The following is a 16,557-nucleotide window of genomic DNA, read 5'->3' as shown; positions in this document are numbered from 1 at the left end:
TCGTCTCAGGTTGTTGAGTAAACTTTGACAAACATATCTGTCTTTCCACAGAAGTGCCATTTTACTGTTCACAATCATTGTGAATGGGTTTCATTTTCTCACAGTGAATTTTAACAAACCTTTGTCTTTCAACACTTACAGAATTTGGCACAGTCCTGCTGCTTACTAGAACACAAGGGCAATATAGGGATTAGTCCATATATCTCTATTATATAAATGCTCCTTTCTGAAATGCAGTAAAACATACAGTGTGTTGCATAAGGGTGGTGATTTTTCACTTTTTCCTAACTGGCTAAAGCACTAACATCTCCACAAATACACTTACACACATACACAAAGAATTATTTTGTTATTTTCAATTTGGACTTTGTTTTCCAAGTTATTCCATGTCCTGCTGCAGTATAGGTGTTAGTGTGACTGAAGAGTGCTGTAATGTCTGAAATGTGAAGTAGTTCTGACACTTTAAGCCCCTAATTATGGCTACATTGGAACCAGTCTGGCCAGTATGTTTCTAGCCTCGAATAAAAGACTGTGATGATCTGTACACAACTGCAGATTGCGTAGTATGGGAAGGCTGCATATACACAAGCAGTATGTCAATCAGCTCCTTTGGCCAAGAGCCTCTAACCAGCTTTGTGCTGTTGGAAAGCTACTAATGCCGGTCTGCCAAGACTCCCGCTGTAATAATATCACTGTCATATCACTGTTGACTAAAGGGCCAGGAAGGGGATTTCCAGTGTGGATTATTGTTACCATCCACTGTGCTATGAGTTTACTGAGAACTAAGATGATTCTTTACCAGGATGATCTCATGGCCCTTTTCAAGTTTACATTCCTCACTCGTGGTTATGATAGTTAACCTGGCTTGTTCCAGCGTGTAGGTCTATGTTTGAATTTTTTTTGCGTGCTTGCAGAACACAGAAGGTTGTTGCCAGCAAAAGTTTTTTTGTTTTAAATAATAAATAATTTGTGCATCATTGGTCAGTGTTAAAGGAAAGGCCCAGATCAACAAGAAATTCTGTTGGTGTTGCAGCCCAGTGATATTTGTGGTTATCTGAGATAACTTAGGAATTCTTTAAAAGCAGTAGCCACCAAAAATACAGCATTTGGATATGGAAATTGTTAAATATTGAATTTTGCTGCATGCTGTTGTTTTGTTGTTGAAATAAAAAGCACAGGAACCATGTTTTGGTAGCCTGGCATCTACACACTGGCTCAGGGCTGCCCTTTCATCCTCTTGGTGTGTCTTGAACTTAAATCAATCAGTCTCACTGATCTCTGGCCCATGGTTGAGGACACAGAGCCAAATCCTGCGAACAGCTTAGCCAAGCTCATTCCTTCTGAGCCTGAGCTCTGGCACGTGATTGGGTGAGAGGAGCATGGGGACGGTACGGTTACAGCTCCACCTCGACAAAGGTTTAGTTTTGCTTTCATTTTGAGAGTGAATCCAACACTGTCAACACAGTGGGTTGTTACCTTATGATGAATTTTACTCAGCAAGAAACTGAAAATATCTCATGTTGGGGAAATGAGGTCTGTCGATCTGTCTCTAGTATTAACACTAGGCTGAAGGAGAATGGTTGGTATTAACAAGAGGTGGACGTTGGATCTTCATAGCAGGTTGGAACTGTTCTATAGTCTCTGTCCCTAGACTTTTTGTTGACATCTCTTTCTCCCTCCCTGTCTCTCTCTCTCTCTGTTCTCTGCCTTTTTTCTTCCACGTTGGGCCTGTATGTATGTATATGTATGTATATGTGTTTCTGTTTTACATTTGACAGTTGCTACTCTGTTAGTTTTGAACACCTTAACGCGGTTTTGTCCCCACAGTTATTCATTCTTAGGCACTTTGATTTAGAACGATATGTAGAGCTGTGAATAGTGTATACCCTGACTGGCACCCCCCCAGTCCGTAACTCGACTATTGGCAGCGTCGCCAGAAAACAAAATTGAAAGTGTTACGTCTTGTAAAGTTTGCATGATTTTTTTGGCATAACAACACCAGATCCTCATGTAGTACTGTACTGAATGTGCAGTGCTTCCCCTAGGTTTACACTTAAAGGAATCACGGTGTTCCTATGTTTCTTTTAATGACAACAGGAAAGCTGCTCTGGCTGTTGCTCGCAGGAGAGTGATATTTTCGTCTGCTTTTCAGGTAGTTGATGCGGCATATTTTCCGACACACGCTCTCTGCCCCCCCTAATATAATGGCAGGGGAAACACTGAGTGTGGCATTTGACCTCTGAGATGCTTTTCAGTGCCACTTTCATTTCTCTAGTGGAGCTGCTTATTGCACAGCAGTAGAAGGCTGTGTTTGTACTCGGAAGTGGCAAAGTGTAAATTTGTATGAGGATGAAGAAAACAGCATGTGTCAGTTTTCCTTGGATAAGTAGCACTCAAACACACTAAACCTCTTCTTTTCCCCTTTCAGGCAATACCACTTGAACAGCAGCACTAACACCACCACTCCGGATGTGCACATGGACATGTACACGGGATTCCCTGCTGACGTGGACTTTTCCAGCCTCAACCTCCCTAGAAATGGAGATTTCACCCAGGTTAGTTTACATCTGTTTATATTTTATATGTCTGGCGTACTGTTTGGCATATTTCAGTTTGTGTTAAAGTAACACACACACACAAACTGTAATGCCTACAAGAATGAAAACACTCATACCTACTCAAACACATTTTACCATTGCCTCCCACCCACTTCTTTCATCTTCTCTTCTGTGTGTATTCGGCTCAGCTTAATTTACCATAGAGCAGCCTGATTAAAGCCTAGTGTTGTCTAGACGACTTCAGCAGTACCTGCCCCGTTCCTGTCAAGGCATGTCATTAATAAGACACTGTAATTTAACATTCTTCTTTGCTTCTTCAGAAGTCGGTGTAATTTTCGGTCGTGCTTGGAATGAGTCCACGAAGTGAGATATGTTTTTGGAACATTTTGATGAATGTTGTTGGGAATCGTTTCAAGGCTTTTTATGAATAGTTTGGTTTCTGGGGATACAGCTAATAATTCATCAGGATGGGAAAGGCTCAGACATGGACAGCGAAATAAAGGTCCAGCCTTCTGCTCACTCACATATTTACCCCACCACTCCAGATGGTTACTGTCTGTCATTTGCATTTTCTATTTCTGTGCACCTTTGTGTCCATCCAGCCATTTCCGTATAGTTAGCATTGTATGAATAGGAGCCAATTTTAATGACACAGACCAGTGAGTTTCAAATCTGAAGCCTATTTGGGCTGAGCTGATGAGTGCCATTATGGGACGTATTAAAACACAATATGCTATGATGATGAGTTTTAAAGAAGGGCAGTCATGGGTTACCATGCGAGCTGGCACTATCCCCCTCATGATTAGCCTGTGTGACAGTAGAAAAGGCACTAAATAATATGGAATTGGGTGAGATGTGACAGCAATGGCAAGAGAGAGGGCATTTCTTACCTTGATTATGCATTTTTACGGCTTTTCACTGAACAAACCTTTCTTATTATATCACTTTAAACTGCGGTTGACCTGGATTTTATGTCCCCACAAATTCAAGTTGTTGTGTAAAGTTTATTTCTTGTAGGGGTGAGCAGGGGTGAGTTTAAAGTAAACAGCTCTAATAGTAGTACTAATAGAAAAGTGTTGACAGTGAAGTCTGTGGACTATCCAAAGTTACGCAGACATTGTTTCTGGAAATACACCTTCCTCTGTAGTTTTTCAGTGCTTTGAGGACCACAATGAAATTCCATTAGATCAGTATCTCTGAGACAGCTATCTCAAAGCAGATAAAGCTGAAACCACAGCTATCTGTACAGCTAGGTAGTTTTTGTACTTCTTCCATTGCTCTGTGGTCCAGCTCTGATGCTCACGTGCCTATTACTGGCGATTTCAGCGGTGCACAGGGGTCAGCACGGGCACCCTGACTAGTCTGTGGCTATGAAGCCCCAAACACAACAAACTGCGATGCACTATGTATTCTGACACCTTTCTATGCCTGATCGTTGTATAAATTAGTCAATTTCATATTCAAGTTCTTCAGCAGCTGTGTGCAGTAAAGTTTTTTAAGGGTTTGATGGAAGTTCAGGCCTATGTTTTACAGTTTATTCAGTCTGATTTTGAGCAAGGTGCACAGGACTTAACTAATTTTCACATCAACGGCCACTTCAGTGAAAAACCATAGGGCATTCCCGGGTGTTTTTCAAGCTTTTCAAGCTTTTGGTGTCTGTTTTAGACTCATTTGTATATGCAGATCTTTCTGCACACTTAAATTTTCATACATGTCTGTGAACATGTGGTGTAGTTAACAGTCACCAGCATTTTGTAGGGAAGTAAGCCAAAACGTACACAGAAGTGTTTCACTTCATGTTTGTGTCCAGGTGCGTGGATGGGTGTTATAGTTCTGTGGAAAAAACAAGAGTACTTCAAGTTATATGAAAATGCTTTGTGTTATGTATTTTAAGCTGAAGGGGGGGGGGGCATTTCAAGAACAAAAGCTACACATGAATAGCTTTCACAAACAAGAAAGTGATGTTATCATGTGTAGTAGCACTGGCATGGATTTTTTTTTTTATTCATGTGGGGTTTCCCTAGTTTTCCATAAGCTTGTGTCAGCCCATCTGGCTATGGATGTCTTCCTTACAGGCTGTCTTCATCTGTGCACATATTTAGAAAAGTATGACGTGGCAGTTGTCATTTATGTGTGGTTTAGTTTTAATTAGCTCCTTCCTTCATGATTGGTGCATTCATGGGCAGCAAGTTTGGTTTCCTGGCAGTGGAGACGTGGAATGTTATGGTGTGTGTGTGTGTGTGAGTGAGAGAGAGACGTTTTGTGCTTGTGTTGTGCTTTCTCAGCTGTTCTTTCTGGTTTTGGACACTCCCTGCCATGTGAGGCATGCAGAGAAAATGCAAGTCACGGGGTCATCATGACTAATCCACCACCTCACACTCAACCCCCTTTTTCATCCTCCATTTTTTGCCTCCCTCCATCACCATCACATGGCCAGCCTGTTTTTTTAACCCCTCAATATGTTCACAATCAGAAAACAGCATTTCTTGTTTTCTTTATGCTTTTGAACCATGGCAATACAGACTGGGACTGGGTAGAATTATTTATTTATTTTTTGATTTTTTTTTTTGGAGAAACAACTGCCATGTTTACCTCAGCCAGTTCCCTGTTTAAGTTAGAGCTATCCTTGCATTGTAAGGACGCACACTGTTGCAACATGTGGACAGGAAGTCTAGCATGTGGATTTGAAAACGAGAGCCAAATGTTTGTTTGTATTAGATTTAATAGACTTCCCTTTGAGACTCAGTATCCCTCAGATTATCAGTCAGTCACAATATATCACGTACTAACGACTGAAATAGAATATGTGCCTACTGTGCAATGATGTGGATGAAACTGATGTCACACATTTTTAATGACATTTATATGATGTGGACAATAGAACTTCAGTGACACGAGAAAATGTCTGTTTTACAATTTCCACCAAAACTTATTTTTTCCCCTTATGAGGTATCAAGTCTATCATAATGTAGTAAATTAATTTGCAAGTCGTAGTTAGTAACTCATTCATTTTCACTAACTGAAGTGCCATTTATTTATCTAGATAGTTTGTTTTTTATTTTATTTTTATTTTGTAGATATTTATATTTCAGAGACCAAATAGATCTAGACAGTGGGTTTATGAAGTTACTTACAGCTTACAATAATTGATCATCTGATATGTGAGAGCCAAATTGCACGGTCCTTTCCAGGAAACTTCCCCAGAAATAACAGTTACACATTAAATCCTTTCTTGGGAGTTGCTGGGAAACTAAGGACCCCGTAAAATAAAGCACTATCAAAACACTCAGCTTGGACACAGTAAAATGACAGTGAACAATGGAAACTCTGACAAAACAAAACTGTACAAAAATTTGTGCTGGGTTATCTTGCTGAACCATGCACCAGAGGTCATTGTTAAAAAAAGAGCTGTAACCTGGACAAAATGCTGCCAGTACCATGAAAAAACATCAGCACTGTGCTTTAAAAGTAGTTGAATGTTTAAAGTCGCACACTGTGGTTTGAAGGCGTGTTGCACACTTTGCTACAGTCACTCGTGCACACCTGCCCAGGCTTAAGTTGGACCATTTGTATGCAAAGCTTTATGTTGAGCGTCAGAATGAAAACAAGACTTACTGGAAGCCAAAAGAAAAACAAAACTCATTCACTAACCACTCTGGCTAACCTCAGAGTGAACAGCACTGCAAGAACACACATTAACGCTACCTACTATATCTGTGTACACACACTATACGAACGTACGCATGCACACACGCAAAGTCACGTTTGTGCATATTAAGTCTTTGTCTCTTGCTACATACTCTCTCTTTCCCTGTGCAGTTCCTCTCACTATTACATACATGTGCTTTCTGTCCACACTTCACTTCTAGGAAGAGTTCATTTGCATCAATTCTGCTTTTGCAGCTCTTTTCTGTCTCCTTTCAGTGTCTTACCCCATCCTAACTGTAAGAAGCAATGGTTAGCTGCTGGTCAGCACCCACAGACCAGCTGGATATTAAAGGTTATTTTCTTGGATGGACAGCAATGGCATTACCATAATCCCTTAACACACTGCACATGTATTTAACCCTAACCCCATGTGGGCAAGAGAAACATGCATCTCTGCACAGAAAGACCCCATTTAGTCTCAAACTGCGTTAGATTTACATTTACTTTTGAACCTCTGCAACTCCACAGACCCTGTAGCTGACCCATCATTACACCTTTATTTTGTGCAGACGAGCATAGTTCGAATCTCATGGCCTCCGAATATACTCAGTGGTATCACACTGAATTACAAAGAAAGCTTTTTTTTTTTTTTTTAATATTCATACTACATCTCGACATGTCCAGTTGATATAATTGAACAAAATATTTTTTATTTCTTGCAGCAGGCAAACCATGATATAAATCAGTTGGTATATCTCAGTTAGGAAGGCACTCTAAGACAGTCATTTGAATGGCCTAGTTTAAAAGAGGAAGCTAAAGGTTAATTTGAAGGGTTGTTAATAGGTGCACTGTTTTCCACAGGGGAGTGTGCTCCACCTGATCTAATCTAGTTTTAGCTTAGCTGTGGATGGTTTAACCTCTGCTTATCCTGTATTTTGTAAGAACTGATTGTTTGGTGAAAAACACCCATGATCATTCCTAAAAGCCCCGTTAAACATACTGCACTTCTGTTTACATCACCAGTTACAGATTGTGTCAAGTTTTTACTGTGCAAAAATAATTTCGTGCAACAGTTTATGTAACGCGATGAGGCATTTCCTGCAGCATGGTGCAGGTACTATGTGTGTGTATATATATATATATATCCTTGCACTGCGGGGTAAGCTAACACGAGCAGGTCCAGCTGAAGTTAAATTGAAAGCAGAAATAAAGATTAGAATCACAATTAGAAATTAAATTAGAATAACTAAAATCTAAACAACAACTAATTCTGCTCGTCCGTGGCCTCAGTCAGAGTGCTTGTACATTAATTGTGTTTGCATGTTGTCAGTAAGGTCATGATGTGAAGGGATGGATCCTTCCCTCTTCAGGTTGTGATGCAATAAAGTAAATGTGTGTGTGTGTGTGTGTGTGTGAGTGTTTGAGTGTTTGAGTATTCCTAAGAAGCTCATCAATGATTCATCCCTCCCCAGTGACCCTCTATGTCCCACAATCACACGCACACATACACATTATTCAGAGGATTCCCACTCACATGACGACACCACGGACAGGCGCCACTCCGTCTCTGACAGTCTGACTCCCCTTCAGTCCAGCAGAGATGGACATTACAGTACCTCACCGTGCTGGCTTGATATCATTATTCCTGGAAGCCGGGTGTGCAAATGGACCCCTCTATCTTTTTCACCCCTGGGGGAAATAAATCACATTATTTCTCTTTTTTTTTTCAAATACAGCAAACTTCCTCATTTATGTCTGGCTCTTGAACAGTTAACATTCTTTTTCTATCAGAAGAACTGATGTTACGAAATTGTCTTTGATCACCATCTTGGATCTGTTGAAATAATCCATTTGCCATCAGATTCCCAGAATGTTTTTTTTTTTTTTTTAACAATCTCATCCCTAGTTCCAGTAAGCGGGAATGTCCATCTATGATGAGGTATTTGTGTGTAATTGTGCACAGATAGAAGTACTGGCTGATGTCTGGATGACCCTTTGAACAGGCATTTTTGCAGCTTGCACTTGAGCTGTTAATACATTTCTGACCACTTCAGCTGTCTCCTTGTAATTTTCAGCCTGTGTGTAATGATTTTAGCTTAACCTCTATTGCAGGACGATGTGAAAACTGTGAATTTGCTTGTTGAAGCTCTTTCAGTGCTGATTACCACAACAGCGCTGAATTCACCGGAGAAGGTTTTGACAGGCTAACTGGCAGCTCAAAGTCTGCTGAGATCCGCATTTGTATTCACATAAGTGACTAACCTCCCTAATTAGTCAGACAACTTCTTTACTCTCTTCCTATCAGCTTTTACACCTCTAAGATGTAGATCATAATATTACTAGAACAGCTGTTTAGAAATTGAGCCTGTGCAGACAAATGGAAAGACAAAGAGCAGAGTATGAAGTAAGACAGACAGCCAGGCAGGGATTCATTCTCTAAATATAATAATCATTAAATAGTGGACCAGGCCCATTAAACATAGCAGTAAGCGGCGGGGTGTGAGGAGCGGCCAGGTCCAGAGCGCAAAACTGTTTACACTACAAATGCGGTTGAGTTACACCATGTACAGTAAAATGGGCCCGACTGCCAGTAACTCTAGTCACTTACCAACAAAAGCATCATTTCCTGAAAGCTCCTCCCCTCCTCCCTCCCTCCTCTCCCCACCTCTCCCCTCCCCTCCCCTCCTCTGCTCTCTCACTCACTCTCCAACCACCTTTTTGAGCTCTGAGGAACTAGTCCTCAATCACTATGACTAAGCCCTCTATGCAAATGCCTGACTGTCCTACTGAAGCAGGAAGCATGTTCTAGACTTGCCTGTGTGTCTGTTTGTGCGAGCAGCAGAGTTTATGTGTGTGAGCTCATTGCTCTGAGCGTACCTGTGGAAGAGGCAGATGTGTGTGTTGAACCAGAGAGGGACTGTGATAGGGCTAGTGAGAGTCCACTGCTGGGTTGAAGTGCACCAGCTGTAAGGTGACTAGCAACACTTCACTTTGACCAACACATGGACGAAGCTGTCGCAGGCAGGGATTCAAGGTGAAGCAGGAGTGCATGTGTGTGTGTGTGTGTGTGTGTATTTTACACCCCCCTCCCCATACTGCAGCGTTTGGACCCATGTCTCTCATGCAGCTCTGGACTAAATTGTATTCACAGCTGGGACAACCACTTCCCAAGGTACTGGTACTATTTACTTCTTTTTGCTATATATTGCACTGAATCAAGTCTGTTGTTCTAAGGCTTGTTGTTATTTTGTCGAAAAACTATTTTTTATTTGTAATGTCATGGCTGGTAATAATGTTAAATGAGGAGTTGTGACAGAACAGAACGTGTGTTGTGACTTTTTATTGTCTTTACCGAGGAACTTCTAGATAAGACTAGCAAGTGTTTGATTACCCACTCAGGGTTGTGCTTTTAATTTTAACTTCCTTGAATGAATTTTGAAAATACTTCCGTGTAATTACAGCACTAATGGGGGCAGGCCGGTGACTCTTCTTTACTCTGTGCTTTCCTTCTGGAGCTTGGCCTGCATTGGAATTGATGTTATTGAAGTGACAGACCTAAACTGTGTGAAAGTGTATTTTTAAAAAAGTTCTCAAATTAGTTTCTTATGGGTCCCTACAAGATCTAGTGTCCTAGTTTAACACCTGGTTGTGACGCCTGTTCACCCTCTGCTAACTCAAAGAGAAGAGGGTCAAAGAAGGTAACGCAGGCTGTTCATTTGGACTCACCATTGAAAGTAGGCCTGTTTGCCAGACTTAGATTTTCTGTGCTGGGAAGCTATTGTGTCTGTCACTCACCCGGTGTGCCGCTGAGGCTCTTATTCCCGACCAGGAACAATGACAAATGATTGTCTGCCTCACTCCTTGCTGTCTTCCAGTAAGTGCTATAACCTGATATCTTGTTTGGCTAAATAGCAGTCATGTCTCTTTTCTGGGTGGCTCTTAAATATGCCCATTGTTGTACTGCAGTGTGAACAGAACTTCATAGTTTTTTTAAATATATATATATATATTTATGTATTTATCACTCATTGGACTACACGGTGTTGGTGGAATTGTAGCTCGTCATCAGTCTAATGACTTTATCGGTGCGAGGCTTGCTGAGCACATTTCCACAGAACTGCTGATTAAGCTGATTAGCTCATCCCACCATGTCAATATGTGTCAGCTCAAAAAATGTGAGAAATCATGTAGTCAGTGGTTATACTTTAAACTGGGTTTTTAAATTAAGTTTAAAAAATAAAAAGATACTTAGCAAACGGAAGATGAGCAGTTAATTTGTAGTCCTGGCTATAATTTGAGTGTTAAAGGGAAAGTTGTGGGTTTTAATTAATCATTAGGCCGTAAAAGTCACTCACTGCCTGTGGAAAAAATATGGCTGGACATTAGCTCAGGCGACAAATGATCTTGTGGTCTGGGTCCATTTGCTTCTGTTAGTTTCTCTCCGACAAGCTCCCGATTGACTGGGGTGTCACTGTCCGTAGCATCTGTTGTTAGTATCCAAACATCAATCATCATTAGCATTGTGTGCTTACCATCTTATGTCACAAAATGTGTTCTGCACCCTTGACAGATAGAAGAAGAAAGAAGTAGTCAGATGCTCATCTTAGCACTTAAAAAGGTTTTTGTTTGCTCTGATGTGCCTCCTGTTCATATTGGCCCTTTAGAGATCCCTTCCTAATGTGTTTCCAGCGTAAGAGATAGAGGAGAAAATTCATATGCAACATTTATCTGAAGCTTATTTGGGATTTCAGCAGTCGGAGTAAGACTTTCTTCTGTCTTTTTAGTAAAGAAAAAAATATGTGATTATGGGCTTAGAAGAAGCTTGAAAAATTGTGAAAGTTTTCCTGAAGACCAGTGCAGTGCAGCAGGGTCGTCTCTCAGTGGGCACCTGCTGTCAGTTTCCTGGCATCGCATTAAACCTCAAGCATGACCTAGGCGTGTAGCTTACGGGAAGTGAATAAGCAATGATGGTGAGGATGAGTGAGAGCATGGGGGGTGGGGGGGGGGGGGTGACGATGAGTGGTGGAGAGAATGGAGGAGCAGGTTTCCTTTGCTGCAAAGACGAGGGATGGAAGGAGGAAAAAAGTTGTCGCCTTGCATGTTTTACATGCCTAACCCGGTCTGCAATAAGTAAACCTTCTCAAGAGAGTTGCGTTAAATGTATCACATGAGTGCCAGTTACAATTACAACCGTGGAGTAAGTCCAGGATGGTGCAAGGTGAAAAGACAACATGACAGAGTGATATTCTAGTTAATTATTGTTGGCCTGCTACTAAGATGCAGGATACGCAGCGCATTAAATCAACAAAGAAAGCAGGACAACATTTGCAATAGGATGAAGATGTTGAGAGTGTCAGGTGTTACGGATCATCAGGCTTTACTCTTAACAGATGATTTCAGCTCATATACGTCACTGGTCACTCGTAGTGTTAGCAAAACAGAAAGATTCTGCTTGTTAATTGTTTGTGTTAATGTCTTATTCTTGTCCCTTTTTTTTTCTTTAAAATGTAAAACATAGCTGTTTGAGTTTGAAACTTAAGTAAAAGGCAATTTCTTCAACAAGAACTATTAAGTCACATTAGTTGTAATTTGAAAAATAAAACACATTGTTAAACACTCCACACTAAATAGTGTTTCAGTAGATTCTAGTGCCAACTGCATTTCATTCAAGGCTGTGTGCACTTTCTCACTGGTAACACCTTACAAACTACAGCCGCCAAAATTATATTAAGTGTTGAATTAACACTTCACTGGTACAGTCTCAAATAAAAGAGACAACTAAAATTAAATATGAGAAGTTCTGTAGAGCCAGATGAATTGCAGGGCCTCTGTTGGATTAGCGGTAGCACAGAGGCTCAGTGGCCAGCAACAAGAAGGTCCCGGGTTTGAATCCGCTGGCCAGCTGGAGCCTTGCTGTTTAGAGTTTGCACATTCTCCTCATGTCTGCATGCGGGCGTCTGGAGCGCTCCGGTTTCTTCCCACAGTCCACAGACATACAGGTTAGATGGCTCTGAAACTTGCCTTTAGGTATGGATGTGTTTGTTTATAAGTGTTTGCCCACGTATTATACTAGCGATCTGTTTAGGGTGTACCCTGCCTCTTGCTCAGTGTGCCAAGTACCTACCAAATTTAATTCATCACAGTCATCTGTAACAGAAGGCAGACGTAGTACTCAGTAAATTTGTTTAAATCAAGTCAAGACTTCTGTAGAGCACAAGAATCTGTGTTTTAGTGTGACAGCCCTCTTGGTGAGGTGTCACACAGCTCTGCTTGACTTGTGAGATGAAAATTATTTTAGGCCGCTGTGTTGCCTAACAGTTTGAACTGATTTTGAAACACTCACATTCTCCCCCAGAGTGTGAAACACATTCAGTAAATACTGGCTGTAAATATTTTTTGCTTTTAACGCAGCCACTGTATCACTAGGTGAGGTTGTTGTCAACTTGTCGTTCTGGTCGAAGTGTCTGCTGTCCTGGTCACTGTGCCCGTGGTTGTAACAGAGTCGGTTCCCACGCCCATTTACCCCTTGATTCTTGGCAAGCAAGCAAATCATCAATTTACGGGCAAAAAGCCCATCATCTTGAGTCACAGCATGATGTTTTTCCACTGACCCCAGGTGCATGGGTGTGTGTCATACACACAACAACAGAGAGCAAAGTAATATCAGATAATATGAAAGCCTATGAATATCTTCATGTGTGATTTCTTGTCATCTAGTATTGTCCTCCCACACAGAGCAAGTAAAAAGAAGATACTTTAATGTAAAAGACTGAGAGCTGTAATTTCACTTTGAATTTCAGGTTAGGCTTCACTGTATGAGTTTCCGTTTATGTCCTCTAAAGATAATATAGTCTTCTTAACTGTGTGCAGTGACTGTAAAGTTAGGACCAGCTGACACAGTTGCATTGCTTCACTCAATATTTAATAACATTTTCAGTGGTTCTCTAGGCCGCTTGGCATGTGACTGTTACAAATGACACCTGATACCGCTGTTGCAAGTGTTACGTGGTATGCTGTGTTGAAATTTCTGTTTAACTGAGACGTCATATTGCGTCAACACTCCCCTCACATCCACTTTTCTCAGCGCCGTGGATGCAGGCTCCCACATGCATTTGGTTTAAAAAATTGTACTCAGTAAGGTGGTTCATGTTTTCTGCAAAATAACTGGAACTGCACAGGAAACTCTGCAGTATCTTTACAACAAGAAGTTGTATAAGAAAACAGAGTCCATCCTGTCTGATTGTCCCCATCCTTCACAACAACAGTTTCAGTTTCTGCCATCTGGTACCCTGCTCAGACTATCACTAACTAAAAACAATAGATGCAAACACTCCTACCCTCTGCCATCTCCACCCTAAACTTATTTGCACGTCGTAACTTCTGTCACATTATTTTACTGTGTATTTATGTATTTTCTTGTGCGGTTTTAGTGTTGTATTTATGTGCCTTGTGTTTTATGTGTGCTAGATGTATGCATCCATTGCTGCATAACCAACTGCCCCCCTGGGGAAAAATAGTTACTGATTGATTGATTGATAGATACACATGCACAGTTACTGTGAGACATTTTTTATGTCCTTTGTGTTTCTTCTGTTTTCTAAATTTCCCAAATCCAGGCCATCGTTTTTGGGAAGCATTTCTGTTCTATTCTTTCTTTTTTTTCAAGATGTAGGTTTTAACCATTGAGACACACCTTTGTGAGTGCCAACTCACCCTCAAGGTACCCATGTGTGGGTCACTTCCTCTTGGCACCTCCCCAAATACACAGGAGACAGGAGATGAAATTTCCCTTGTTGGTTTTTTTGGGGGCTTCCTCTCTGCCTCTGTTTTCTCAGCTTGTGCTGCTTTACACATTTAAATGTGCATGCCCAAGAAGAAACCTGAATTTGCCAGGTAGATGTTTTTTTTTGCTGACAGTGCCTTGTGCATCGAAGGGCCTTGCTCCTCTCGTTAGTTTAAAGTAGACATCTCAGTGTAAGCTTCAGGCTCTTCTGCGCACACAACTGGCAGAGCAGTTCTTTGAAGCAGCTTCGTCATTCGGCTGCTTGCTGGGACACTTGACATGGCATCCTTTTATTTCCCAGAACATCTGAAAACACTGGAAAATTCCAGGAGGCCTGTATACAGCAGGCCGTCCCTGGCTTGTTTTACTCAGACTTGGCACTACATGAAGGCTTGCCTGTCAGGAGGTTGTTGGACTGGGTATTCCACTATGATTGACATAGGATAGTTGGGTTGGAATCAGCGAGACTTGGCTGTCTGAAGAGTAGACAAGGACGACACGATAATTTACTTTTGATCCCACAGCTATAAAAGTTTAAATGGAATGTAAATTGATCATTTTTCATTGTTTGTCACACCATCCCCTGAGCGTAAAAGTTGGTAATTTAATTTCAGCTCAGCTGTCATGCGACCTGTGTCTTAGGAACAAACTGAATATAAAATTTCAGTATAAAACAGTGATTAAATATTATTGCCAGAGGCTTTTTAGCATCAGTTTTGCTTGGCAGGGGTCCTCAGTGGAGCCCTCTGTGGTCAGTAGACCCAAAACTTTTAGTTTTCTGTGACAGACTCTTAAAAGTGTTTGAATGTATTTTTTGGCTTGGCGTTTTGTGACTAAATTGTCTTATGGACCTAAACAAGATGTAAAACTTTCCACATGCTCTCATACACAAATACAATGGCTTTTTGACAAGTGGGCTTCTTGATCAAAGCTCTGTGACAGCATCAGCCAATTTATGTCTGCACACCAAAGACAGCTCATACTGTCCATAAAACACATGGTGTCCTCAGCTATTCCGCGCCACAGCAAATCAATTTGATACTGAAAACAAAAGAGTTTTCTCAACAGCGAGTTAATCAGCGAGCTGCTTTGCCAAAAAGTCAGTGTCTGCTTCAAGTCTGTGAGAAGGTCAAGGAAAAAACGAAAGCTCAGAGCTGTGCTATTAAAGTCGCAGCCCAGCAGATATGTCAGAGATGCAGGACATGCAGACAGCTTGGCCTAATGTAATCCAGTCAGAAAGAGACACGCCAGTGGTGGCTTTTCAGTTCCTGGCCCCAGACCCACACCATGAAAAAACACACTCGCTCATAGACTTACACACACACACACACAGCGGCCATCAATCAGGTTCTGTTGACTGCATGGGCAAGGTCAACAGCTGACCCTAGAGGGGAGAGCCTGGGGTGGGGGTTGTTTCAGTCAGCTGATCGGAGGAGTAGGGTGGGCGATTTAATAACCCTCTGCCCCACCATCCCGTCCACATACACACAGCACAGAATCGCAGCATCATCAACAGCACGTTCAAGATGTCACGCTCGGTGCGTCCTCTTGGCTCATTGACAAGGTTAAGCTAGGTTACACTATTATTTTACACTACCTACATTACAACCAGGAGCCTTGGTAGTTGGGATTCGATTCACACAACCCCACCCCAACTACTGTTGTTACAGGCTCAGAATAATAAGAGAGGATTGTAAACAGGCTTGATTTTATCTCCCCAAAAAGATGTTGAGCAACATGCAGATTAACGTCAGTGAGAAGTAAGTGTTGGGTTAAATAGAAACTCTTCCTGCTGCAGAGTTCTGTGGGAAAACAAAACTAGGATAAACACAGAACGCGTGGCTGAAAGGGCAGAGAGGGATGGGAAACAAGGGGAACAGAGTTTTAAAAGGCTGGGACAGAATAAGCAAGAGCTGACATAGAAACATATTGGTGAGGTCATTTGAGGTGTGTGTTTGTGTGTATATGTGGGTGTGTGGAGTAAGTGGGAGGCCTGGGTGACTTGTTTCCTGGCCTTGGAAAAGCAGCCAAGCTGGCAGTGTGTAGGAGGGGAAAGCCCTAGGCCTGGCCCTGCCTGCCTCGGGCCTCAGCCTGGCCTTGCGCTGCGGCAGGTTATTGAGTTTAACAGGATGTGGCCTAGGACCAAACACAGAAGTTTATACCTCACTTTTGCTTTTTGATAGCAATGGAAGCATTTTAGCATATAATATGTATCACTTACATAAACTAAAGGTAAAAAAAAAAAAAGTAGTTTCTTTCAAAGGTTGGTTCCAGAAATTGTCAACCTTTGGCTTGGTCCTGAACTGCATTAACAATAATTGGTGGTCTTTACAGGTGGGAAGTCAGTAAGAAATCATGTCCCTGTCGTTGCACCGGCAACAACATGTCAACATGTCAGCTGCTCTCAACGTTTCCAACATGCCAAAGAAAATGCGTGTGAAAAGTAGCAGCTGACGGCACCATGTGTATCACAGGAGACATGTGGCTGGTCACATAGTCCCCAGGACAGTTAGTTAGCAGTGACAGGGGCTACGGTACAGAGGATTTGACCACACCGAATTGGGGAGG

General features: G+C 41.7%; 1 protein-coding gene across 5 annotated transcripts in view; it reads left to right on the top strand.

The window, feature by feature from the left end:
• Positions 1–16,557, top strand: part of si:ch73-63e15.2 (protein strawberry notch homolog 2) — a 59,849-nt gene that overhangs the window by 19,958 nt on the left and 23,334 nt on the right. For 3 of the 5 annotated variants that reach the window (XM_041039687.1, XM_041039686.1, XM_041039685.1), the window contains exon 4: positions 2,429–2,555. In XM_041039687.1, the coding sequence (XP_040895621.1) occupies positions 2,429–2,555 (127 nt within the window). Of the gene's footprint in view, positions 1–1,456; positions 1,621–2,428; positions 2,556–8,975; positions 9,379–16,557 lie in introns of those variants that run through there. The other 2 variants (XM_041039688.1, XM_041039689.1) reach the window with 2 other exon arrangements.

Source organism: Toxotes jaculatrix, chromosome 6, assembly GCF_017976425.1.
Source record: "Toxotes jaculatrix isolate fToxJac2 chromosome 6, fToxJac2.pri, whole genome shotgun sequence".
Lineage (NCBI taxonomy): Eukaryota > Metazoa > Chordata > Actinopteri > Toxotidae > Toxotes > Toxotes jaculatrix.
The sequence above is the reverse complement of the archived record's forward strand: the minus strand, read 5'-3'. Positions and strand labels throughout refer to the sequence as shown.